The sequence below is a fragment of the Carettochelys insculpta genome, chromosome 4, assembly GCF_033958435.1.
Source record: "Carettochelys insculpta isolate YL-2023 chromosome 4, ASM3395843v1, whole genome shotgun sequence".
Lineage (NCBI taxonomy): Eukaryota > Metazoa > Chordata > Testudines > Carettochelyidae > Carettochelys > Carettochelys insculpta.
Window position 1 is genome coordinate 7,741,972 of NC_134140.1, and position 26,710 is coordinate 7,768,681.

A 26,710-nucleotide genomic window follows, 5' to 3' on the forward strand; every position below is an offset into this window, starting at 1 on the left:
AAGACAAGGGTGGCATGTAGTCCACCCTAGCTGGATATGTTGTTCCTTTTTTACAGGGAACGACTTCTCTGCTGAAACAGTGCTAATCCATCAGCCTCAGTCTGAAAGCACGCCTGTCGTGTGGGCTTCCCGATCAGCTGACGCCTCAAAACCATAAACATAAGTGTAGATTAGCCTGTCCGTGGAAGATGCTGTTTTGCTTTTGCCAGTTTGAGTGTAGGCAGCTTCTTTCGTATTTTATTTGTGGGGGTGTTTTGTAAGAAACGCAGACTCTTTGGTTTGCTTTTGGGGGCATTGGTTTTGTGTTCGATTTAAATTAAATGGCATGTGAGCACCTAATTCCCTGAAAGCTCCTATGAAAATCCCTTGATTATTAAGCTCATCGGCTGCTCCTCAAGTCTCAGGCCTCTGTGACCTCAGGGCCTGTGTGTGAAATTAGTACCCAAAGTATTTCCATTCCCAGCAACCCATCGTGATGTTACAAAGGTGGGAATCTGGCTTATGGAAGAGGAAATCTGCTTTATTTTGAACATGCCACCAGAGCAGTGCAGGACACTTCACCGAAGAGATTCTGTGGGCCCAATGAGTACTTGAAGAAATGGATTGGCCATTGTCTGACAGCTGCAGGGAGGTTTGGCCCATGGGAACTGTGAGAGGCAGGAGTGGGCAGAGCGCTGGGGAGGGGGCCCAAAATGCAAAGTCACTTTCGCTGGGACTCCTACTTTCTACATCTCTGAGCCGCTTCAAATGGCTCCCAACTTGTTTTCACAAAGAACCTGATGCAAAACTACCCCAGGAGGCTGGGGGATGAATCCTGAATGCTCATATGCACACTCACACTCTCTCAAAATCCTGCTTCTGGTACTCCCATGAATCCTCTCTTGATTATGGTGGTATTGCTGCTTAAGTAACTGGAGAGGACTTGGTCCTACAGAATGGTTTCTCACCCCAGTTGGGCAAAGTACCTAAGCTCGTGCCAGCTTATTGAAATTAATGAAAGATCAGCGTATGTTTTCTGCAGTTAAGTACATGCTTAAATGCTGTGGCATGAATCAGGCCTGAAGCATCAATGATTGTATTTCTGCAAAAGAGAGCCTTGATTTCCTAGAATACCAGCCAGGATAAGCAATTAACCTGGAAAGCTTCCAGTAAATTCTGTCCGTACTTAGGGAATGGCTGTTTTTAAAGGGAGATTAAAATCCTCTTTTCTCATTTAGTGAGAGGGTGGGCATGTTGGTGGGGGGTGGGTTCACCCCCTGTCCTTTAAAATGAAGATGTGATGATCCATAGCAGTTCCCAGCTCTGAGAACTGAATTCCATGGACTGGTTTCAGTTCTGTATCTTCAGTCCATGGTAGTCAGTTCTGTAGCTTGGCTGTGTCTAACTTCACAACTAGTAAGTCCGTGGGATTTTAATTTTTTCCCCCTTAACGAAAGAGAGTATGACTGTGTGTACAACCTATTTATTTCCTGAATGTCCATTCTGGTTGCTGTGTCTTAAATAAGTCAAAACATAAATGTCGTCATTCTGGAAGCATGTGTCCAATTGAAGTGTAGTGCTTGCATCTGAAATTGTAGAGCTCTGCTAGATACAACGTCCCTGTGATACTCAAAGAACAATGACTTGGAACTGAGAGAGACTAATGCTTAACATCTCTATAGCCTTTTATATTTAAAGTTCCTTACAAGCATTAATACATCTTTACAGTGCTATTAGATAGCTGAGAGAGTAACCCATTTTACTGGTGTAGAAACCGAGGCATGGAGTGGTTGAATTCCCATTTCACCAGTGCAGTGTATAACTCCCTGTGGTTACAGCGGTGTAGAACTAGAGTGAAGAAGTGGGGAATCAGCTATGAAGTCACTTGGCTAGAGTGATGAAGGGAGCCAGTGCTTAAGCCAGTTAGAATATTGAAGAGTTTCTGGCTTGCAGTTCTGTCCTCACTCCATGTTGTGCTGCCCTTCTGACAGAGCACCAGCAATGTACCTCTGGTGAGGAAAAACTAGGGAAGGGATTAATTTGCTAAGGAAAGTCATTGGGGCGACAGTGCCAGTATTAGTAAAGACACACCATTGAAGAGCCCAGCATACCTGGAGGCCTAGTTTGGAACATCCCAAACAAGAGAAAAGGAGTAGATAGCATTGTGCAAACCAGAAGTATACCTTAATGCTGGCAGGGTAGGCTGCAGGTTGCAGGAAGAACAGTTAGGAGCCTTTTATGAGTAGCTGCTCGGTGATAGTCCAAAATGTTTCTGCTTACCTGGCACCTCTAAAATAAGAGCTTGGTTCAAACAGATCCCTAGAAACGCAGTCAGGGTGTGTCTACACAGCAAAGTTACCTTAAAATAACTTTGTGGGTCTCTATACATCAAAACTGCTATTTTGAAATAATTTAGAACTAGCGGACAGCTCATTTGGAATTCTGGAAACCTCATTCTATGAGGAATAACACCTGTTCTGAAATAGATATTTCATAATGGGGTTGTATAGACAGACAAGAAGGGGCTATTTTGAAATAAGCTATAGTGCTTCTAGGGGCTCTGATCCAAAATAGACTCTTGTGCATGGATGCTGTATTTCAGAATAGCTGAGTGCTATTTTGATACTCATTTTGTGTATAGATGTATTATTTTGAAATACGATATTCCAGAAAAATCTCTTCTGTAACAGCTTATTCTGAAATAACACAGCTGTGTAGTCGTAGGCTCAGTGCCCCATCTGCAGGTGGAGAGAGCCTCTAATTTCTCAGTAGGCCAAACTGAATGATTTAAATAAATCAGCAAAGTCTGATTTTTCCCAAGCAGGAGCATTTGCTAGGAGTTGTGAACTTAAATTCTAGTTTCTGTCCAGCTATATGTTTGCTGCTTATTTCTGTGGCCAAGCAGATAAAAAGCTGGTCCCTGTTCTCATCAGCTGCTTATAGTCCTTGGTTTGTTTCCCTAGAATGCAAAGGTGGTTCTGCTGGAAGACCTGGCTTCCCATTTTGGGTTAAGAACCCAGGTAAGCATTTTGAGCCAGAATTAAGATGACATGCTTGTGGTTGGGAGGGTGGGTAGACTGACTGTTTCCATGAGTGTCTTGGTGGTCCTGCTGACAACACTTAGATCTTGACTGAAGTTCAAAAGAAGCCCACACAAAAAAAGGGGAATGAATTGGAAGAAATATCCAGCCAATAACCTCATCAGCCAATGAGTCCTTGTCCTGAAGGGCCTGCCCAGAATGTCTTACACCCCAGCATTTCTGGCTGGCCCCTAGCACTGCCATCCAAGCCTTGCTCTGAATGCAGCACGTGCTTGTACGCTCTCCTGATTTACCTGTTTCTGAGCATGGTCATTGGTGGATAGGGTGGGAGTTCCCGAGATGAGTGGGAAAATTGCAACATTCGTCATAACCGTTTTCTGCATTTGCGCCTCTTCCGCGTTAGCTCTTTCTGTGGTTCGAGGAGGAGCCATGGATTTGATTTGATTCTGACACACCTAGCACCCTTCAGCTGCTGATCAAAGAATAAAAACCCATCTGGTCGCGTGGAGTGACAGAATAACAGTGGAGTTACCGGGTGGAAATTTAGCAGGTTACCTGCTGAGCCAGTGGAGAACACAACAGCTTTTAAGCAGACCAGATGGATTTTTCATTAATGTATTTGGACCAAATGCTTAGCTGGTGTAAACTGTCAGAGTTGCATGGGCTGGCCTGACATGCAGATAACTTTACAAGAACAGTCACTTGTGGGGAGGCAGCTATTTGCATATTCTGGGTTAGAGGCTGACCGCATCCTGGCTAAGACAAAACCTTGTCCCGGTAAAAAGACTTATCACTCGCATTAGTAAGAGGTGCTGTTAACACATGTTCTGCCTCAATATTCTTGAGAATAAGATATGAAGCACAATCTTTTTTTGTAGTCTTGGAAACCTAAGACCTCTCTCCTTTTAACTGGTTCTTGTTTCCCTCTCCCCAACAGGATGCAATTAATAGAGTACAAGACCTGATGGCAGATGGCTCACTAACAGGTGACAGTGGAAACGTTAAGGGGTTCTTTCGGGTTTTTAGAGTATTCATAGGTGATGCAGAAATGTGCAGGACCACTTAAGCAATTAGTAAGCAAATTCTTTCTTTTCTCTTTATACTGAAATCACAGAAGACTCCTACATGACATGATCAATAGATATATTTAGTACCACAATTTCAGCTTTCAAACTTGGCCATTTAAAATGGGTAGCCATCCTGGAGAGGCAATCTAACACTTCTGTGCCTGGTTTTTGTGGTGATACAGAATTAAGAAATGCACTCTGAGGCTATGCCCAGATTAGAGTTTTGTTGATAAAACGGCCATTTTATCAACAAAACCCATGGAACAGCCAGATTGCAAAGTGCTCTCGGTTGACAGAACCCAGCACTTTTGTTGACAGCTGGACCTCGCTCGTCATGAGGAAGAACGCAGCTGTTGACACAGCTCTGTGTACAAATTTCTGGTCTGGACTTTCCGGGGGACCTTCTGTCGACACCTTCTCCATGGCAAGTCACACTCTGTGATTCCTGCCTCCAGCCCTTCTTAAAGCCACAGGGAGCCTGGGAAACCCCGTGGCAGGAAGCTGAGAGCATTGGAGCCGGGGGATGCTGAGTGGCTCTCCCAGACGCCCTCATCCCAGCAGCGATGGCAGGACGCCAGGCATCCCGGGACCCCCGTGGGCCCACAGGAGTGCAGACTGAGGGGTCCCAAGATTCAGGCCCTTTTGGACCTGTGCAGGGAGGAGGAAACTCTCTGGGACCCCAAGGCCAGGCAGTGACATGCTGAAATATGCAGCAGGATGGCCACCGCCCTGGCTGAATGGAGCTACCCTCACTGCACCCTGTAGCAGGCCTGGGCAAAGGTCAAGGAGCTGACGCAGGGCTACGTCCAGGCCCGGGATGCTGCCCAACACTCCAGGGCAGGACCAGCAACCTGCCCATATTACCCAGAGCTCAACAGCATCTCGAGGATCCCACATCCCCACCCGCTTGAGGCCCCCCACCACAGCGGGAGCCCTCACAGGAGGTGCAAGCATCTCAGCCTCAACCCACGCCACAGATGGACTCAGAGGCCAGGAGCCTCATGCTGGTCTTGGGCCCCATGCCCACCAGCCAGGCCACCTCCCAAGCATCTTCGGAGCAGGGCAAGGCTCCCTCCAGTGAGTACCCCGTGCGATACACACCCCAGGGCATGAGGGGCAGGATGCAGACACGGAGTGTTTAGTGTCGCTTGGACAGCCCAGGTGGGACCTTGCGCTGTAGCCCCTGCATTTGGAACCATGGGCAGCAGGAATGTGTGCCGCCCAGACCTGTCAGACAGACACCCCCCCCGTGGGAGGCCGGACAAGCCCTGGGGTTGGGGACCTCCCAGAACCTGCCACGGCTGGAAGCAGGCTAGTCACAAAGGCATTAGCCTGACCTCAGACGCACCAATGAGTGTAGCACCCAGCACACTGGAATGCCCGCAGGTGAGAAGCAGCACCTGTCCCTCATGCAGTGTTGCAAGCTGCAGGTGTGCGTGGGTCTTAGGGAGGGCGAGGCTGCTCCTGGCTCACCCCCCACACATGAGGGGACCTTTCTGTGGCCAGACATTCCCTTGGCTGCTAGCCCATTGCCTGGGGGGGTTGGGCTGCAGCAGTCAGAATGGTCCCAGAGGCACTGGGAAGCCCCGGCATGCCCAGGCTCACTATGTAGGGCACACATGGCTCCGCTCTGGGACATTCCCATACCCTGGCCCAGGGAACATTGGTCACTGCTCACGGTGGGGGGCAGGGCCCTAGGGGCCACATTGCATGAACGTCTCACCTTCTCTGCCCCTTACAGCTGGACCTGCACTGACCAAGGGCTGAGCCATTCCACCCTCATCACCAGGCCGAGCCTGTAGTCAGAGGGGCCATAGGAGAGTCTGTGAAGAGCTCCAGCTGGACCGCAACACTGCCCTGTGGGCCATGCAGGGCACAGTGGAGCGACGGCTCACGGCCAACATGGAGTGACAGTCGTGGGTCTGGGACCAGCTCATGTCCTGCTTTGATGCTGTCACCAGTGTCTGGCGGGAGATGCTGTCTCAGGTGGCCACTCCTACCACCCTGCACCTTCCAGCCCTCCCACATGGCATCCTGGATACCTGCCTGATCCCCTGGGTGATGGCCATGGCCCCTTCCCCCTGCTCCCCAGGCCCCCTGCTTCCCCTGCCCACCCAGACCTTGCTGCAGCCCCTGCTCCCCGCCCCCCTAACCCTGCTGTAGCCCCTTTCTGCCCATACCTTCCTTTGGTCCCAGCCCAGCCCTGAGGGAGACCCTGAAGCCACAGCAGGAGGAGATCCTGAGACCAACACTGGTTAGGATTCTGCTCCCCTCAGGTTCAGAGCCCCACCCCCTCCATATTCTGAGGACTCCACCCAGCCCTAAGTGCCCCTGACCTGTAAATAATTCCTTGAGCATCACTTTATTGTATATAGTTTATTACCGAGTTTATTTAGCGCACATTTTTATTCCAGTAAATTTCAGTTTCGTTCACCACACCCATGTCCCTCTTCATTGTGCAGGAGTCAGGGAGGGGTGAGGGGGCAAAGGGAGGGGTTGTGGTGCAGACAAGGTAGGGCTGTGGGCCTGATGCCCCTTCTGGGAGTGCCCTGGGGAGGGTTACTAAGGGCCTTGGGAGAAGCTCTCCCTCAGGGCCTCCTGGATCCAAAGCCCATCCTGATGGGCCAGGTGGGCGGCAGGTGGGCCTGCTGCTCATAGGCACGCCCCTCGCAGGCAGCATGTGCCCCCAACCCCAGGAGGGAGACCTCCCTCTTCCCTTCCACAATGTTGTGCAGGGCACAAGCAGCCCTCACAACTTGGTGGATGTTGTGCTCCCCCACATCCAGACAGGCAAGCAGACACCTGAACCGTGCCTTGAAGGTGCACTCGGCCCGCATCCTGATGCAGTTCAGACAGGCCTTGAACAATTCCTGGCTGTGGTCCAGCTGGTCGGCATAGGGTTTCATCAGCCACAGCATGAGGGGGTGGGCCGGGTCCCCCACCATGCAGCGTGGCATCTGCACGTCCCCGACCACCAGCTCACAGCGGGGGACAAATGTACTCTCCTCCAGCCTGTGCCAGAACCCACTGGTGGTGTGCACCCGGCACGCCTACCCAATGTGAGTGTCTGTGAACTGCCCATGGTGGTTGACCAAGGCCTGCAGCACCATGGAGAAGTAGCCCTTCTGGTTAATGTACTTGACCACAGTATGGTCCAGGGCACTAATCAGGATGTGGGTCCGATCAATGGCCCTGACATGGTTCAGGAACCCCAGGGCAGCGAAGCTAGCCACGAACTGGTCAAGGTCTCCCAGACTGGTGACCCTCCACAGACGGGTGTGCTGATGGCCATCACAACCTGCAGAGGGCCATGAGTGAACACACGTCAGGGACTGGCAAAGGGATTCCCCGAGCCCTTGAGGCGGGGCACGGATCCTTCCCATCTCCACCCCCTGAGCTCTCCAGGCGAGAGAGAGAGAGAGAGAGAGAGAGAGAGAGAGACACACACACACACACACACACACACACACACCCCCCCCCCCCCCCCTCTCTCGTGCAGCTGGGCTGTTTGAGGGTGGGATGGCACTGGGCTAGTTCTTGTTTTTTAGCTGTTATCCTCTTGGCCTTCACAATATGCTCTGGCAGGGAGTTCCACAGGTTGACCTTGCATTGGGTGAGGAAGAACTTCCTTTTGTGTTTTTTAAACCTGCTCCCTATTCATTTCATTCGAGTTCTTGTATGACGGGAAGGAGTAAATAACTTTTCCTTATTTACTTCCTCCACGCCGCTCACAATTTTATAGAGCTCTTACCACACATCCTACCTTAGTCGTCTCTCTTCCATGCTGACGAGTCCCAGTCTTACTATTCTCTGGCAGCCTGGAGCCAAGGAAAGGGACTGCCGCAGGCATTAGACGTGGGGAGTCTAAAACTGGGAGTGGTAGTTGTGGATCAGATGCCTGCTCATAGTCATGTGCCCGACAGGAAATTACACGCATGGCTTCTTGCTGCCAAGGCAGGAGAAGCAGATAGGCGAGATAGTGGTCAGGGAAGGATGTGGGCAGGGGGTGCGCTCCATTAGTGTTCCTTCTTACTTTTTCCATCGTTGGGTGGAATAAATTTTATGTGCACCAAGGCATGTGTGGATGTGCACCACCAGTAAAGGCAGAGGCTGCCGACTGTGGGCAGTCCCTGCTAATCAGCTGGGTGGCTGCCCAAGCAGGGAACACTGTGCTCGACACCTGTCAGGCGAAAAGGGAAACAGGAGCAGCCGAGAGCAAGCGTGGGCTTTGGGTGAGCCTCTCCAGGGGAGCTGGGAAGTCCTGAAGACCAGGGGCTAGGCAAGACTTCTAGGGTTGCTTTGAATCTTTTTTTCCTAAAATAATAAAAAGCCCTAAGCAAAACAGACTAAAAAAAAGGAACTGTGCAGCTGTTTAAAGGAGGCTTTCCCCTTCCTCAGCCTCCAAACTCTACTGGGACATTGCCAGCCTGAAATCAAGTCCCTTTAAAAATTAAGTGAAAATAGTTTGTAGCGCTACAGGCGCCCATTAGTTCAGCCCACGTTTGTCCTCATGTCCCTACTTTTACGTTGCTGTCCCTGGAATAGATGCAAGCGTGGTACCTACAACTGTTCTTTCCTACTATCGTGTGACAGGTCGGGAAAGGTATTGCCTGCGCTCAAGGGAAAACTTTTGAGCTAAGCTATCTGCAGGACTGAAGAGTGTTTGCTCTAGGGGGTATTAATAATATAGTTAGAACACTCGTTTGTAGTGATGACAGCCTGGGCTGCAATTGCTAATGTCTTAACTATAGTATTGCAATGAATACAAGCATTGAGCTACGTGGATCTTATTCATGTTACTCTATTGCCTCACAGCCCAGCAGAGATCATTAGATGTATGTGCAAAGCTCCGGCTGGGGACCTGGACCCCCTCGTGCTGGGTGCTGTACAAATAGAATAAAATGACAATCCCTGCTGCAAAGAGGTTACAAGTGTAACCCACACACCTATGGGTGGTTCACAGTCCCATGTATCAGAGAGGTCAGCAAGTTAATCTGTAGCTTCAAAAACAACAAGAAGTCCCATGGCACCTTACAGACTAACAGATATTTTGGAGTGTAAGTTTTCATGGGCAAAGACCCACTTCGTCAGATGCATCTGATGAAGCGGGTCTCTGCCCACGAAAGCTTAGGCTCCAAAATACCTGTTAGTGTGTAAGGTGCCCCAGGAGTCCCATGTAGTGGTACCTAGACCACAGAGAAAGAGGAAGTGTTTTCTACAGCCTAAGCTGAGAACCAGCTGGCCTTTAGCTCAAGCTGTAGAGGCACTGGCACTGTGCTCCAGAGGTCCCAGATTCAAGTCTGCCTGTGAGCAGTTACATGCTCAAGGTCGATCTTCCAGCTTCAATTTCGTGCACCTGGTAGAGATGTATGAAATTGACCTATCGGGGTCAGCAGTGGAACCCTGTACTCCTCGCTATTGCAAGGAGTCAAGGAGGTCGACAGGAGAAGCTCTCCTTTTGACCTTCTTCAGTGAGGACAGCCAGGTAAGTGCATTGCAGATAAGTCATTTCTAGCTACGCGGTTGCTGTAGCTAGAATTGCATATGTGCAATCAGCTTACCTGCCTATTGTAGACCAAGCCTTAATCTGCAACTTAGTCTATGTCCTGTAAATGCAGTTGCCTAAATTAACTGGTGTGGGGTCATTAATGTCTGTCAGAAAATGTAGTTAGCTTAGAAGTATTGACTCCTGGTCATGCTTGTCTTGTAGGGGTGATCGACGACCGAGGAAAGTTCATCTATATCACTCTAGAAGAGATGACAGCGGTGGCTCAGTTTATCAAGCAGAGAGGCCGAGTCTCCATCGCAGAACTGGCCCAAGCAAGCAATTCTCTTATCAACCTCCAGCCAGAGAGCAGAGCTGTCGCTCAGAGCGTGGTGTGATAATGCATTTCACGGTGTGGGAAGATACGGCAGTAAATGAATGACATGCAGGTCATTTAAAAAAACCTCCGTGTCTGTTTGTAACCATGAAAAAGAGATGTGGTGATTTACTTGTAAACGTGAACCGCGCGACGTTATCCAATGTTTTGCTTCTCGGTTGATTAGAGCAGATAATCAGAATAATATGGAAGCACTACTTCCTTCTGCGCATCCCTGCCCCGAGGGGACACTAGAAAAGAACCCAGGACTAAGCTACACTCTCTGGTGCGTCTGTGGCTCTGTGATTTCAATGACTCTGTGGACACATTAGAGGGTGGAATTAGCCCCCATGCGTGTAGCAGCACAGCCATACTTTTCCGTTTACTCTGAAAGCTCAGACCCCTGTGCTGATGTGTGCAGGAAGGGCATGCTAGGTGAATGTATGCTTCCAAGTGCTTCTGTCCTGCTTCCAAATCTCACATTTGTGTTACGTGCAGTAGCTTTTGAAACTGCAGTTGGCATTACCCAGGCTGTCTATACAACTGTACTGTATTATACTCTTTAAGCTACAGCTACTCTACAGCGGGTATCAAGGCTCTGAGATCGATCCACCAGTGGTCAGTTTGGTGGGTCTGGAGAAGACCCACTACATCAATGACATATTCTGCTGTTGACCCTGTAGTCTATGCCCCATGAGAAGTGTAAGAAAAGTCAACAGGAGAAACTTTCCCATTGTCCTCACATGGTATAGATGCTTCTCCCCTGCAGTAATTCAACTTAAGATATGTCAGCTCCATTTGCTCATGTAGCTGGAGTTGCATAGCTTAGGTTGACTTTCTACAGTAGGATAGACATAGTCTTAGTTGTAACATCTGCTTTATGTGGTATTGCTAGGTACAGGCTGAAAGAATAGATGGATGCAGATGGCATTTGCAGATTTTACTGTATTATCTAGAATTGATGTAGAAGATAAAAAATAAAACTATATTAGAAGTTTTGCTCTGTTCTGGTTGTAAAGATAACTTTGTATAGCTCTTCTCTGGTTCAAAGAACTTCAAGCCAAAGCCTTTGCCATGGAAACGCCTCTGTTTTCTTGTTTATGTAATGACAGAAGCGTGGCAAGCAGCCGTGCGCCCTCTTGCTGTGGCTGAAGCCAGAAGGATGCAAACACACAGAGCAAGGCGGATGTCCCCAACTTACTGTACAGATCAGTCCTGATTATGGTCAACTTTGTATGCCCTGTTATGCCCTGGCATGCCGTCCACACGCCAAGTCAAGGGGACTGCAGGTTTCAGACATGTAGTTGCTGAAAGGTCTGGGTGTTCTCGATTGTCTTTAAAAAAAAAAAAAAAAAAAACACAAGGGGGCGACTAACTGCCAGGGCTACAGCTTGCAGTTGCTGCAACCAAAAGACTGTTTCTAAGACTGTTACTTCAAAGCTTTAATTGTGTTATTGGGTGAGAGGATTTATCACCTGGATGAGAATAATTTGTTATAGGGTTAGATGGGTGCTTTGGTTATCTTTCTTCTGCTATAAACACATTGTACTTGTGAATCTGACAGAGTAGCTATGCAAATGAAATGTTTGTTAATAGCACCATTCCTGCAGAGTTTGTCAGCTATGGGAGGCAAGGTTCAGATCAGCTGTAATGCTGCCTCCTTTGCCTGACGTGAATACTGACAGCTTTCATCACCCAGCAGAGGCATTCAGTCACCAGCAAATACATTGATTGAGTTAAAGCTTTTCAAAGTGCCTGAATCATTCAGAGTTGGGTTGGGGTTTACGCTGCCATTGTATCTTTTGTTTTGTCCTGTCATGATACAGGCAGTTTTCCTAGTAAAATAAATACAGTGGGGAGAATTGCAGACTTCTGGAGTTTGGTTGGGTTATTTTAAAGAACTTGTTGATTTATAAAGTTGAGAGTCAGTAACTTTTAATACAGCAAAGTAACTCCACTGATCTAACAGTTAGCTGAAATTTACATGCAGTTATTCAGGATGCAACAGATCAAAATAGGGTCCATTGTTTAGTGCAAGCTTCCTTCTGCAGGTGCACCTGCGTAATTTGCCTAATGGAGAGCAGCCCATCTTGTGCATTAAATGTCTTTGGAGTGGTGTCTGTCCAATTACACAGTAGTTGTGTGGTTTCACGGTCATCAGAGCCCTTTACAAATATTACATAATTAATCACAAAACTCACGTGGTGGTTCCTTGCCTGTGTTTGTCCAGAGGGAATCTGGTGGAGTGTGGTTTGGTGACTCAGAAAGCTATGTCAGCGGGGCAGTGTTAGCATGTGATGCTCAGCAGGCGCAAATGTCCATGGCCACGTCTATTCAAATGCTAAAATTTCTTCAGAGCAGATCTAAGAGCTCTGAGGATGAAATAGATTCCACCACGCAGAGTCCAGGCAAGGTTCTCTGTACCAGTTAATCCTGTCTTTGACCACCTAGGCCTGGTCTCCACTCAGGGGAGCAATGTCAACCGAAGATATGCAACTCCAACTATGAGAATAGCATAACTGGAGTCAATGTACCTTAGGTCAAATTTCTGTGCCGTCCCCTCAGCAGGAGGTCGACAGGTCAACTTCCCTTACTCCTGGCTGCTGTGAGGCGTACCGGTGTCAACTGAGATGCCCTGAATGTTTGAGTTAGGACTCCCCTACCAGGCAGGCTAAAACAAACTCTGGAAGATCGGTCTGTGCTAAGCGTAGACCTACCCTTAATGTGGCACTTAAATGGTGTGGGGGCTTGATGCATGAACTTTGACATTGTTGTCCTAATATATACAACAAGTGTGCAGTCAAGCTAAGTCCTGTGTAATTGGGCTGTGGGGCATGCCCCAGGGCCAAGTGCTCAAACACCTGTGAAGAGCCAGTGTCTGAGGGCCGTCACCTTCATCTCTTGACTTCCTTCCACAGTGTTATAGTGCATGTGTAGCCAGGGCACATTCGTGTGATTCCTTGTCTGAATTTGATGAGACAGAGCAGAAACAGATGCAGCCCTGAAGTAATGAAGTTTAAAGCTCTACCGTGTGTGTGTGTGAGAGAGAGAGACACAGGCAGAGAGAGTGCGCGCTGTCAGGTGATTAATAAAAACTAATTGTGATTAATCGTTCTATTAAACAATAGTAGAATAGCATTTATTTAAATATTTTGGATGTTTTCTACCTTTTCAAATACACTGAGTGCAATTACAAGCTAGAATACAAAGTGTATAGCGCTCAGTTTGTATTTATTTTTATTACTAATATTTGCACCTAAGAAACAAAAGAAATAATCGTTTCAGTCCCTTCCCCTGTCATAAGTTTTGTAGTATGGTTTCTGTATCATGAAAGTTGAGTTGACATACGTAGAATCATCTGTTAAAGCCAGCATCCAAAAAGAAAACGTAAACCTTTAGAGACTTCAAGTCCATTCCGTCCTCCTTGTTCAGCCAGTCACCCAGACAGGCAAACAAGCTTGTTTACGTTTGCTGGAGATGAGGCTACCCATCTTATTTACGTCACCTGAAAGTGAGAGCAGAAGTTCTCCTGATGCTTTTGTAGCTGGTGTCACAAGATATTTACATTCCAAATGCATTAAAATTTACATGCCCCTTCATGCTTCAACCACCAAGGACTCGCATCCATGCTGATAATGGGTTCTGCTCAGTACCGATTCAAAGGAGTGCAGGCCCAGGCGTGTTCATTTTCATCATTTTGAGACAGATGCCTGCAGCAGAAGGTTGATTTTTGTTTGGTGGTGGTCCAGGTTCCATAGTTTCTCCATTGAAGTGTTGCTCTTTCAAGACTTCCTAACTATGCTCCACATTTCATCCTGCTCTGATTTGAAAGTCACTTTAGACTCTTGAAGCTGGGGTCGAGTTCTGTAGCTAGCTTTAGAAATCTCACATTAGTATCTTGCTTGTGTTTTGTCCAGTCACCAGTGAAAGTGCTCTTAAACACCAACGAGTGCTTGGAGCAACATTCAAAACTGCCGTAATATGAAACGTATGACAGAGTGCAGGAGACCTAGTTTTACGCCCCCCCCCCAAGATGTTCAGGCACAAATTTATTTAGCAATTTTTTTTAATGAGGCTCATCAGCACAGAAGCATGTCCTCTGGAACGGTGACCAAAGCACGAAGGGACATACAGATATTGAGCATATCTGGCACATAAATACCTTACAATACCAGCTACAAAAGTCCCATGCAAATACCTGTTCTCACCTTCAGATGGCAAATCACAAGCACGCAGCATTACGTCTAGCAAATGTAAATAAACTTTTGTCTTGGCTGACCAAGAAGTAGAACTGAGTGGGCTTGTAGGCTCTAAAGTTTTACTGTTTTGTTCTTGAGTGCAGTTACATAACAAAAAAAGCCCTGTGTGTTTCACTTTCACAATAGAGATTTCACTGCAGTAGTGTGAACTGCTAATATTTATAATTGAAGTGAGCACTGTGTTCTTCGTCGTCATTCAGATCAAAATATTTGAAAATGTAGAAAAGCATCCAAAAATAATTAATAAATTTCCCTTGGTATTTTAATGTTTAACAGTGTGATTAAAGCACTGAATAGTCCTGATTAACTCAAACAAGTTAATCATGGGAGTTAACTGCCATTATTTGACAGCTTTAATATTTGATCGACCTCTGCTGCCTTGTGTCAGCCTGAGGAAGGCTGTAGACTGCCTATACACCTTTTACAAGTCAGTTTAATTTGGGTTTCCAGTTGCCAGAGGTATTTTGACCTACTGACCTAATTTGCAGGGCTGCCATCATTAGCCAAGACCTGAGGATCAGTCCAGGCAGTCTCCCAGCTGAGGCAGAGCCTTAGCCCAAGATTTGTCCTATTAGCCACAGGCTGTACAGAATGAGAACAAACAACCGAACATCGTTCAGAGTTCTGTGCCCAGAACACCAGCCCAGAGACTGTCTAGGTTGCTGAGAACTCTTGGCCGAAGATATGCAAATTACACAATGTATTTTCATATCTCGTGCTGACTGTTCTGTTGCAAGAGGCTTTCCTGACATTTGGCCCTTCCACATGGGGCCAAATGCCGGGAAACCCCCTCTGCCGAGACATCCCTTCTTCCCCGTGAACGAGGATGACTGGGATGGTGGCAGAGTGCTCTTGAGGCGGCAAACTTCTGCTGAACACTGCTGGGCTCCTGGCAGAAGCCTGCAATCTAGACATAGCCAGAGAGACTAGGGTGGCAAAGGATTCTTGGTGTTGGCTTGGGAGATGTGAGTTCAGTTCCGAGCTCCCAGACTTTTGTCTGTATGCCTCAGTGCCCCCCATCTGTGCGCTCTCTTGGGCTGCAGGAGTCTGTGTAGATTGGGAGGCACGTAGTAGTAAGGCATTGCCTGAGACTCTGAAGGAACCTGATGGCTGCACTCCCATTGCCCCCACTTAAATGAAACCCTGACATCAATTAACATGTAAGAATCTTTGTTCCCATGGCGTCCAGGCTGAAGTCTGAGTGCCTTATGCCCTTTAAACTCTCATGTACTAACTTAGGAATCCAGGAAATCTAGAGTCAAGACAACACTTCCCAAAGCAACCTGCATACCTCTGTAACTCTGCTCCAGGATTCCCTCTAATTTTTTCCATCTGGTGTGGAATAAATTTTATGTGCACTGAGGTATGTGCAGATGTGCACCATCAGAGAAACACCTGCTACTGACCGTGTGCACTCAGCTCATCAGCTGAGTGGCACCTGAGTCGCTCCTTGGTGCCCATCCAAGGGCCCAGCTCACAGGGAACACTTCTCTGCTCCTGCTGCAATACTAAAGAGGAGCTAAGACCAACCAAATAGCTCATTTCCCCCAAATAAAATCTGCCATTTTATCTGTCTCCGGGATTCCTGTTCGGTATTCCATTAGCTGCACCACTGCTTTGGGGAGATGAATCTCCCTGGACGCACCTTTGAGGGAAGGTTAGGGATCTGGAGTAGCTCTGATGGGTGCTTGAGGGGAAGGATTAAAAGAGGTAGACTTACAGTTGCATAGCTGGATTGTGTGTTGTTATAGCTGCATTTCCTGATTTTTGCAACATTTGAGTTGGAGATTCAATTCTCACCTTCTGGAAGGACTTGAGTTGCACAGGGCTGTGGTGCGTGAGTCATAAATACAGCTCTGCACGGCAGTGCCTCTCTTTTTCCTCTCTGGCTTGGTGCAGCACCTGGTAGCCCGGCCTGCTGCTCCTGTCAGGCCCTGCCTTAATGCTGGGCTGCCATTGGCCAGTGACAGACGCAAGGCTGGCCAGCAAGGGGGTAGTGTGTGATGCCAACCTGCTAGGAGGCACAGGAGGTCTGGCATGGCAGGACTGGTTGTTTCAGGGGGAGGATGGGGAAAGGCGTGGGAGGGCCTCATTCCCCCTCCCCTTTTCTCTCTCTCTCCCACTAAATCCTCTCACCACTTCTTCCCACGTCGTCCATTTCCTCCCACTCTAGGCTTCCCTGTTTTTCCACCTGGGCTATTTTCCCTCCTTTTTTTTCACTCTAATACAAGCAGGGCTAAAGGTTGTGGGAGAGAGCATCTCTGAGGGGGGAGAGGTGACATCTCCCCCTCTGCAGCAATGAACAGTGTATTTGCATAAATTAGAATAGGAGGCGATGGTGTGGATGAGGACCCCGCTGCTTTATGGTGTTCATGGCCATTCCCCTCCACTGGGCAGGCCTCTGCCATCAATAACTGTCTTACCCCCATTGGAAGCAGAGATTCCAAAGCACTTGTTCTTGTGCCTGGAGCTGTGGGTGGCTTCATCCTCATCCCTGTTTGATAGCCAGGGCCTCTGGGACACGAAGGTCTGTCAGAGCAAGTCAGTAACAGACAGGATCCCTGCCTGTCCCTTTCCTCTCCTCCTGCCTCAGTGGGAATTCTCCTTCCACGTAGCCTGAAGCTCATTCCTGGCATTGCCCTCATTCCACAGTCCTGCGGTTTTCCCTTTGCCCTCCAGCACAGCTGAGGGGATGTTCTGGAAGCCCAGGATGGAGGGAAGGAGATGTGTACACCCAAGTGTGGGCCTGAAATCAGACTGACACACCAGTAGGCCTGAGTAGTGCCAGCCAGCACGGGTACTTCTGCACTGCGAGGAAACAGACCTAGCAGCAAATCTCAGAGCCAGGGTCAACCGATTCAAGCTCCCACTGCAGAACTAACACTAGCCCTGTGCGTGTTCCTCATTGATCTGAGCCTACACGCTCTGGCTCTCAGAGATTTTTAATGGACTTGCCAGGGATTTTTCAACAAGGATCTTGAGACTTTCTCCATTATCCTGATAAACTGACCTGTCTAATGTTAGACGTTTCAGTGTCCAGCTAAAGAATCTGCAGTGTTCCCACAACCACAGTGCAAGGGATAAAATAAATGTGTCTGTCTGCCAACCAATATATGAGCACACATGGCCAGAGAGAGGGCATTTGAGTCACTATAAAGGGCTGTGGAAGTGGAAGCTGGAGTGTAGAGATGGCTGGGGGTTGGGGTGCAACCAGCCTGCCTTGTTGGGGAGGATGCCAGGGTTTTGGTAGTTCACCTTACCCCTGGCCCAAGCCTAATCCAGTTGACCCAGGTGCTGAGACATGCAGATGGGGAGGTATTTTGGACAGTGTAGCAGTACTCTGGGAGATTTGGCGGAAGGCATTGTTAATCCATGCTCCTATCCCTCTTACCCTCATCTCCCCTCAGTTTGTGAGGCCCAGGTGTGGCATCTCATCTCAGAGAGGACTGAAAGCTCTTAGAGCGGGGACTGTCTTGCCATATGTCTGTACAGCGCCTAGCACATGGTGGCCTCAAGCCTGAATGGGGTCCTGCTGTTGGATAATTAACAAACAGACTGAGTGGCTTGGGGCCCGGCCTTCAGGGCTGGCTGGTAATGGTGGCTATAAGGACTGAGGCAGAAGGCAGCCTCTGATGGGTGTTAGCAGGGGCAGGGCCTAGGGCTGCCCCAGGGCCCAGGGATTTATAAGTGCCCAGGGCTCCTGGCCGGGCCTGTGGCTATAAGGGGCGGGTCTGAAGCTGCAGCAGCATCTGCCATTGGTCGGTGGAAGGGGCGGGGCCTGCTTCGGAAGGGAACGACACGGGCGGTTGGAGCAGAATGTTAGCCAACCTCGCTTTGGAAACCAGCCCGGGCCTGCGGGGTCCCCACCACGCTGGGGACCAGCTCCACCGGCAGTTGGCAGCGATGGAGCAGAGGTCGTCAGTCCTCAGCGAGGACTCAGGGCTTTTGGCCATGGTGTTCGCGAGCAACGTGCCAGCCCGCTCCGACCACCAGCGGCTGTGGCAGCTGTCGATGGCCACCCAGCAGAGCCTGGCAGCAGCCGCATGCCAGTGCCTGGGCGTGGCGGCTCTCTGCATTGCAATCTCCAACCTGAGCTGGATCGTGCTGGAGACCAAAATTGCCAAACATCTGCTGCAGAGGTCAGAGTACTGGGCCACCATCTATGTCTCCGGGGTGCCTGTCACCCTGCGTCCCCAGGAGTGGCTGAATGAGACAGGCAGCTCAGGTGAGAGCCCCAGGGAGACGGGCTGCAGGGCAGAACAGGTGGGAAGAGGGGAAAGGGGCTGGGGTGGGGGAGGCTAAATAGGGCTGGTGACTGGGAGAGGACAGACCTCAGGGGTAAGGGAGGGTCTGGCAGAGAGGATCATAATGCAGGCGGAAAGACCCCTCTTTGGTGATCCCAGAAGCAGGCTGGATTTCACAGTTTGGAGAGGGAGGGGCACTGGGGGGCCTGGCTCTCTCCAGCGAATAGTTTGGGGGTGCAGACAGGTGAACCACAGTCTCTTCTTTTACGGGGAAAGAGTGGTCTGGGCAGGGATTAACCTGCCTGTCTGGGGAGTAGAGAAGGCGTCAGCTGAGATGAGAAGTCTTTGAATATGTAAAAGCTTAGGCAACTTGTGCTGGGTGCACAGGGGGCCTCAGGCACCCCAAGTGTGTTCTCCCCCCCACACACACGCACGCACACACTATCAGTGCCATGCAACTTCCAATGAGTGCAAGGGTGGTTCCACACCTCCCCCAGAGTGGTCCGGCCTGAGAGAAGTGTGAGGAAGGGGGTGGGACTTCCCTTGTGCTCCCCAGAAATGGTGCAGCACTTCTACAGGAAGAGGTGGGTGGGGACGGAGCCAGGGTGGGAGGGAAGGGGCAGGGGCAGGGGAGGAGGGGGTGGAACATGGGCGGAGGAGGGGCACATGGCTAGTGCCCCTCCCGGAATCTCTGCACTAGTCACCTCTGCATGAAACATTATTTAAAAAGAAGACAATGATCAGCTATTCTCCATGTCCACTGAGTTGAGACAACAGGTGTCCTTGGAATTTTCTGCAGACTGGAACTTCATCCTGGTGGTGGGACAAAGATCAGATCAAATCAAACAGATAAGGGCAAAGTTCTGCCCCCAAGCCAGAGGAGAAAAGGGTCTGTGTCTAACCTCTCAATGGACAGCTGGCATGTCCAAAGGAAAAATCCGTAGGTGCGGGCTCTGTGGGTGCTCCAGCTGATTGGCAGGTGGCTGGTAAGTGCTGAGCACCTACAGGAAAAAGTAGTGAGTGCTCAGCACCCTTTGGCCACCTCCTGATCAGCTCCTCTCCCTCCCACCTGCCTCCGATGAGCTGTTTGTTGGGGGCATGGGGCAGGAAGAGGCAGGGTGGGGGGGGCCAAGCAGGATGGAGCCCCTTTGGGGGAAGCTGCAAGTCAGTCTCTGTGGAAAAAATCAGCCACTGGCCTCTGAGCCACAGGTCACGTCACGTCTCCGAAAGGCACAAAGTTCCTGTCTCGGGGGTGCTATGGCAAAGTCACTGCTGCTTTTTAAGGACCTGGCAGAGCTGAGAAGCAGATTCCCGGGTGTTTGTCTATCTTCTCTGAAGGTGAGCGTGAGCATGGGCTGGAAATGTGCAACGGAAACACTGGAAGAGACAAAGGGGCTACTTATGAACCTAGGATCAGGCTGTGATTAGTAAATTCATGTTCCTGTTACAAAGCACAAAGAGGGAACCTTTGTAAAAGGCTGGTGAGGGCCAGCAGCCCTTTCCCCCAAGGAAGGAGTTCCAAAAATTAACTGCTGTGCCATTGTAACCCACACATCTTCTGGGGGTGTTGTACTGTCCCATCTAGTGGCCATGAAACCAGTAGGGGAGAGAATGAGCTGCCTCTACAGCCTTTGCTAACAGGCAGTAGCTTTTGGCTCATGCACGAAGCTCCAGAGTTTCCAGCTTCAATTCCACTTGTGGACAACCAGAATTTGTCAGCATTACTCAACCTTGTCATTGTCTGTGTCCATGTCTCAACCTGCCCTTCCCCGCGTGAACTCTATCAGACACTACCGTGTCACATTTTGTGCTGGAAAAGGATTTCTTGGAAGAATACCCTGATTCAGGGCTGAGAGCTGGAGGGAGAATGCTGGATTTGACCGTCAGAGAATTATATTTTAAAAAGCCAATTTTTTCCAAAACAACCAAAAGAAAATGGACTCCCAGCACACAGTGGTGCTCCCCTGCCCCTGCCGCTAGCTGAAGTGTCCAGGCAGAAAGTTTCCTGGAAAGTTCAAGAGGTGGTTGAATATACACTTTATGAAATGTAACTTTTGGAAAGTCTTTCATGGTGAACATAAGAACAGAAACACAGCCATAGTGGGTCAGACCACAGGTCCATTTAGCCCAGTATCCTGTCTTCCAACAGTGGCCAAAGCCAGATGACCCAGAGAGAATGAAGAGATGACATAATCATAATAACATTAATAATGATGAGCAGAAGAGGGAAAAGTACCCAGCCATGGTGTTAATGACCGCACCAGTAGGCTCTGAGGCTTCTAATGATACGCTAAAGGCCTTTCTCACACAGGCATGCTCTTCTAGACTGATCTTAGACAAGATATAAAGATTACAGACAACCAACCCATAGACTAGGTAAAAATAATTTCTACAGAAAGTCCCTACAACAATGTTATTTGTAGCTGATGTACTTGTAGACACCTAAAAGCTGTCCCTGCCCCATAGTGTAGATCTGCCCAAAGAGATGGTCCCTGCACTGGAGAACTTAGAGTCTAAATACAAGGTAAGAGACAAGCAATGAGTACAACAGAGGAGGCAAAAAATGAGATAACGAGTTCTCCACCAAATGTTCAGCATGGCATCTGACACATCTGCATACTAATTGTCTGGTGCCATCAGCCTAAATCTACAGGATATAGACATCCATTAGTTCTAACCAATGGTGATCCCCCATGGCAACACGGCACTTCCCTTGGGAAATGTCCAGGAGACAGGAGAAGAGCTATTAAGGGAGCATTGCAGGTGCTATTTTGTACTTATTTGTTCAGTTTAATTTCACATTCTCCTGTGTTTCTTCTGCTTCTTTGTTTGATTGAAGACATCGTTCTCCTGACTTCCAATCAATGGGTCTTCATACATCTGATGATGGGAATTTGCTTCCTGAGTGTGGTGGCCGGCTTCACTGCTTTCCTCCTTGACTTCATAGAAATAAAGAAGATAGGGATGGTGCGTCTGATCATTGCAACAGTCCTACATGTTTTGTCAGGTAACTTTTGTTAGTTGAACAGATTTTTTTTTTTTTGTATATTAAACAGGCTCTTTTAACTGCATTTGAATCATCAAATGTTCTGTCTTGACAAGGTATGTTGGGGTTACTGTAAAACTCAATGTGAATAGAACAGAGTTTTCCTGTTCAATTTTTTTCTGTTAATCATTTTGATTACATTTAAGTTTTCCTTGAAAGGGCTGAAATCCTAAATAGCAGCAGCAATAGTGCAGGAGAACTAGAAGGTACCTGCAACTAGATTCAAAAGTGACATTTACTGGCCCAGTATCACTATGCAGCACTATGCAAAGTCCTGTCCTACACACGTAGGTTGCTTGCTCCTGGGCCAGCTGAGTTGTGATGATTCTGCTGTTGTTTATGAAAGGTATTGAAGGGCTAGCCATGTTACTCTTCATCCACGAAAACAACAAGGCGTCCTCAGTCACCTTAAAGACTAACAGAAACATGTGACCACAAGCTTTCATGGGCAGAACCCCCCAACATCAGATGCATTTAACTCCATGCATCTGATGAAGTAAGGTTTTGCCCACAAAATCTTATGTCCAAATAAATCTGTTCGTCTCTAAAGCTACAGCCACACAGCAAAGTTATTTCAAGATAACAGCCGTTATTTTGAAATAATTTTGCAAGTGTCTACACTACGCACACACTCCTTTGAAATAAATTCCAAATAGTGGGTGCATTATTTCAAATTTCGCATACCTCACTGCAGGAGGAATAACACCTATTTCGAAATAGCTATTTTGAAATAGATGCTGTTAAGACATGGAAGAGTGCTATTTCAAAATAAGCCAGAATGACGTCCAATTGGTCTATTTTGAAATAGGCTCTGTGTGTCTGGACATGCGATTTCGAGATAGCTGAGTGTTATTTTGAAGTGCATTCTTGTGTGTAGTTGTGTTATTTCAAAACAAGCTATTTCGGAATAGCTATTCCTGAATGGATTATTTTGGAATAAAGCTGCTTTATAGACGTAGCCTACGGTACCACAGGATGCCTCATTGTTTTTTCAGGTAAAGACTAAGACAGCTACCCCTGATTCTTGTCATAAAGTCACTGGCTTTTTTGTTCTTTACTTTCTACTTACAGCCGTTCTTTGTGCATTAGTGCTGGTGTTTTGTACTTGGATCTTAACTGTGATCCAGAAACCGAGTATCAGTAAATTGTTAAATGAGCACCACTATGCAGCGTCGCTGGGAGAAAGTTTCTACTTAACCATCGCAGCATTTATTTTATCGAGCCTTGCTTCTATATTTAGCACCTGGTCAGTGAAGCTCTATGGAAAAGACTCACCTCCGATTGAGGGCATTGAGGAGAGTGAAACCAAAGAAAGCAAAAGTTGTCAGTTGGGTTCTCAGCATACGGTAACATTCTCTTAAAGTTGACGAATGCCATCAATTCAGAGCAGCGGAGAAACATGCCCTGTGGTTCTAGAATTCTTCTGCAAGGAGCTGTTAGCACGTGTAACTTGGTCGTCGTATAAGCGGCATGCAGTCGTTTCCATATGCTGTTTACAAACTATGAAGCAGAGGAATTGAACCTAGTGGCCTGGCCAAAGTTTTCAGTGCTATACTGCTCAGAAACGTCTTGAACCTTTTGTACCTTTGAGTGTTCATTGTTTGGAAAGAAACATTTCCATGGATGTGGACCCTATGGAGCCATTTTTAATAATGCTGAATCTATTGTCTTCCTTTGCATTTATTTGGCACAGTGTTACAGGGCTTAAAAGCATGTTTTAGAGTCAAATGCTATGTACTGTATGAGTCCGGGTGGTGAATGTAGGACATAAATCTTATAACCCAATGTACAGAGATGGGATTCCCTTGCATACACCTATTAAAAGTTAGTCATTTTGTCTATTCAATTTGGTTGTTCTGTGTTTCATAGTCATTCATTCATCGCTCATGTAAGAGGCTGGTGTATAAAATCATACTGTTAAAATGGTGAATGCCTAAAACAAAGCCCACACAGTTCTTCAGGGTGTATCATAGCTGCCCTCATTTTTAACATGGAGGTGCCATTCTTACCAGGAGGTGTTCCATCTTGACTCAGGCAGCCAGACAACGTGGAGCCTGGACCTGTGAACTCTGTAGGCTGTGTGTTTATGTGACTGGATGAGGCTTGCTGTGATCGGTGCAGGAGACATTCTTAGTTTCAGTTCTAAGGAATACTAATCATTCATCTGTCTCTGTACAATGGTCAACAATGATCCTGGCTTTTACCCCCGCTCCTCGATGAACTTGTTTTATTGCATTGCCCCCATCACCCCTGATCTGCCGCCGAGGTTGGCCTGTTAAAATCCATTTTGATTCTACTCTGTTGTATACAGAGCCTTGCACTGAGCAATATGACTAAGTTCTATCATGTAGTTCATTCATCCTCTTCTTCCATAAACAATTTCCTTCATGTCACTTCCTGCACTGATCTGCTAGGCCTTTGGCCATCTTTCAAATTCCCTGGTAAGACCAACCTCTGGCACAACCTATCCTAAAGGAGCAATGAAACCATTCATTACTTAAAAGAACAAACACCTCCTTCTTTACTATACTGAGCTGACTCTAGGGAAAATGGCCCCTTGGTCGGAAGTGGGAGGGGAAGAATGTCCTGGTAGAGTGACCCCCTCCAGCTGGAGAGCAGGGGGTGCAGGAAGCAGGGATGCAGGGGAGCATCCCAGAGAAGGATCTGACCCAGCCCCAGGCGTAGTCTGTGCAGGGGAAGAGGAAGCCCCATCCTGCCCCAACCCAATCTGGACTACCAGCTGGAGCCCAGTGCATGGTAGAAGTTGGACCTGGCTTGCCCACAGCCCTGCCTCTCCCCAGAGCTTGAAGGCTAAAGGAGCTTTGTGCTTGTTGTGAGAATAGTTGCGCAGTTGGCCATGGCACCGTGGGAAGTCAGTCGCCCACACACACGTCTGGCCTTGTTACTACTTTAGCCGTTGTACTAATCTGCCCAGACCTGAGCAGCCACAGAACCTTGGTGATGACACATTATATCCCCTTTCCCTTCCGACTGCTTACATCATGTCTACCTAATGGCCTGCTCCTGCAGAGGCATGCATAGGGAGTACCTATTCTCCTGTGAGCAGTCCCACTGAAGTTGTCAATGGGTAAAGAATACATTTCCCATGCCTAAGTGTTTGCAGGATCAGGCGCTGAGATGGTAAGTTCCTCAAGGCAGGGTCATGTCTATTTACTTTAGGAGGGCCGATTAGGCCTACTCACGTGATGATAGCACTGGAATGTGTCGTAGCGTGGAACACACCTATTGTTATATAACATTTGTGTTGTGGTAGCTAGAAGCCAACAAGAGTGGGAACCCGTTGGGCAGGGCGCTGTGCAGACACGTTACCCCTTCCCCCAAAGATTTGTAATCCAAATAAACCAGACCTAGCAGAGGGAGCAGACAGAAGAACCAGGCCAGGGGGTGGGGCAGTTAGGAAATTGTTAGCTTTTAAGGGAGTTTGTGGGATAATGACCCTCTGAATTAATGTTCTAGAGGAGGAGTCTGCAGCGCCCCACCATGCGTGGTACAAGAGCCAATTCTCACCGCAACGTGAGGTGGGGGCTCAGCCCCAACCCTCCTCCCCCATGCAGCCAGGAGCTTGGATTAACAAAAGACCAGCTATTGCTACAAACCACCACCTACACGGTAAAGCTGTGTAGTTTAATTTATTTATTAATGAAGCTGTTGTAAGTAGGCCTATTGGTGACTTTTAAAAGTATCACCGCCACTTGGCCCATACAGAGAGGTCAAATTTCGGCACTCTGTCTAGGAAAGGTTGCTGAGCCCCGTTCTCGAGTACAGTTTGTTCTGCTTGGAATCAGAGAATATGGATGGAGTAAGTGGAGAAAATTCTAAAGTCAGTGTTATTCAGGAGGCCAAAGTAAGTGACTTCATGGCCTTGTGATGCACCTGTTAACCAGTTGCAGGTGGCAGGAATATGCATTTTCCAAAATACCCGGCAATCCACCATTTGCCCAGAAGATGGCAGTGACATCTCTCCCATTCTTGCCTGGCATCTCTATGGCAACAGGGAACAAGCAAGGGGAAAACCTAGAGGGCAAAGGCAAGGTTACAAAACAGCCATCGCTTCCCCGAAAACTGCTGATTTCCCAACAGGCATTTACTGGTGTTCAAACAAACTAACTTACTTCTGTTTCATTTGGTACTTAAAAACTACAAGGCCATGGACACACCCCTGGATATTTTGTTGATTCTTTAATCAGCCCAGGGTATTGATTCACTATGTGGGGCGCAGGAGCAGGTTGAGGGAAAGGATTGTCGTGAACAAGCTGCTGTAGGCAGTGACACCAAAACACCATCTTCGGCGTATGAAGCAATGAAAATGGGAGAGTGGGGACAACAATTCCAGCCCAGTCTCATAACCATGTCCAGGCAGGTCTCCAGGACTGCTCAGCATCACAAGCCTAGGTCATTCGTGCTGCTCCTAAAGAGCTAGTCCAAGGCATTTGTAAACTTGCCTTTTTTTTATTTCTGCTTCCAAACAGGCTGCAACCCAAAATAAGCTGCTTAACAAGAGTTGCATAATCCTCCCTCAAGCTGCTGGAATGAACAGTAGAGAATGCTAATTAACATATACGAATATACATGTTAAAAAAATCTAGTTTCTGTATGTGCAAATTCATTATGGCAGATTCCATAGATTTGCATGAAGAATGTTTGCAATTAGAAGCTGATGTGACCCTGTGTTCTCACTGGGTGAGTAGTCCCTTGATATACATTCATATAAATGATTAACATTAATGGGGATTTCTGCATATATGATGTCCTCAGAGCCCTCCTGGGCCCACATTCCAGCATATGTGAATGCAACTCGACTGAAGTTGTCCTGATGTGAACATGTCCTTGTTTCCAACAGTCAGCGAGAGCACAGTTCAAAGGAGAGGAGTCGTAGTAATAGTGCTTAGAAATAGATTTTTAGGATGATTGTTTTCCAACCCCTCGGCTGTATTCACATTTTACTTATAGCACCTTTCATCTGAAGTTCTCACAGCACTGGACAGATCTCAGTTCCTCACAATGGGCTGGTGAGGTGGGCAAGCAGCATTATCCCAGATATAGAATATGATCGGTGTTGTTATTGTGACCCACACAGCCATTAAGTGACCTGCCCAAATCACAAAATAGGCATTAAACCCTGAAGTTCTGCCTCTCTGGCCTGCTCACTAATCACTAACTCCCGTGTTCTCCTTTGTGATCATGCCTGGTGC

At 48.0% G+C, this 26,710-nt stretch overlaps 2 protein-coding genes across 2 annotated transcripts in view; both read left to right on the plus strand.

Moving 5' to 3' along the window:
• The window catches only part of DDRGK1 (DDRGK domain containing 1), a 58,781-nt gene extending 46,641 nt beyond the window's left edge, over nt 1-12,140 (plus strand). The window contains exons 7-9 of the mRNA XM_074991662.1: nt 2,943-2,999; nt 3,958-4,006; nt 9,798-12,140. Of these exons, the coding sequence (XP_074847763.1) occupies nt 2,943-2,999; nt 3,958-4,006; nt 9,798-9,970 (279 nt within the window). The 3' untranslated portion in view covers nt 9,971-12,140. The remainder of the gene's footprint in view (nt 1-2,942; nt 3,000-3,957; nt 4,007-9,797) is intronic.
• A 3,692-nt stretch (nt 12,141-15,832) lies between these two features.
• LOC142012238 (uncharacterized) lies at nt 15,833-23,315 on the plus strand. Its single transcript, XM_074992089.1, has 4 exons — nt 15,833-15,864; nt 17,951-18,432; nt 21,291-21,458; nt 22,569-23,315. Exons 1-4 carry the CDS (start codon nt 15,833-15,835, stop codon nt 22,856-22,858), a joined length of 972 nt encoding a protein of 323 aa, XP_074848190.1. The 3' UTR covers nt 22,859-23,315.
• The last annotated feature ends 3,395 nt before the right edge of the window (nt 23,316-26,710 follow it).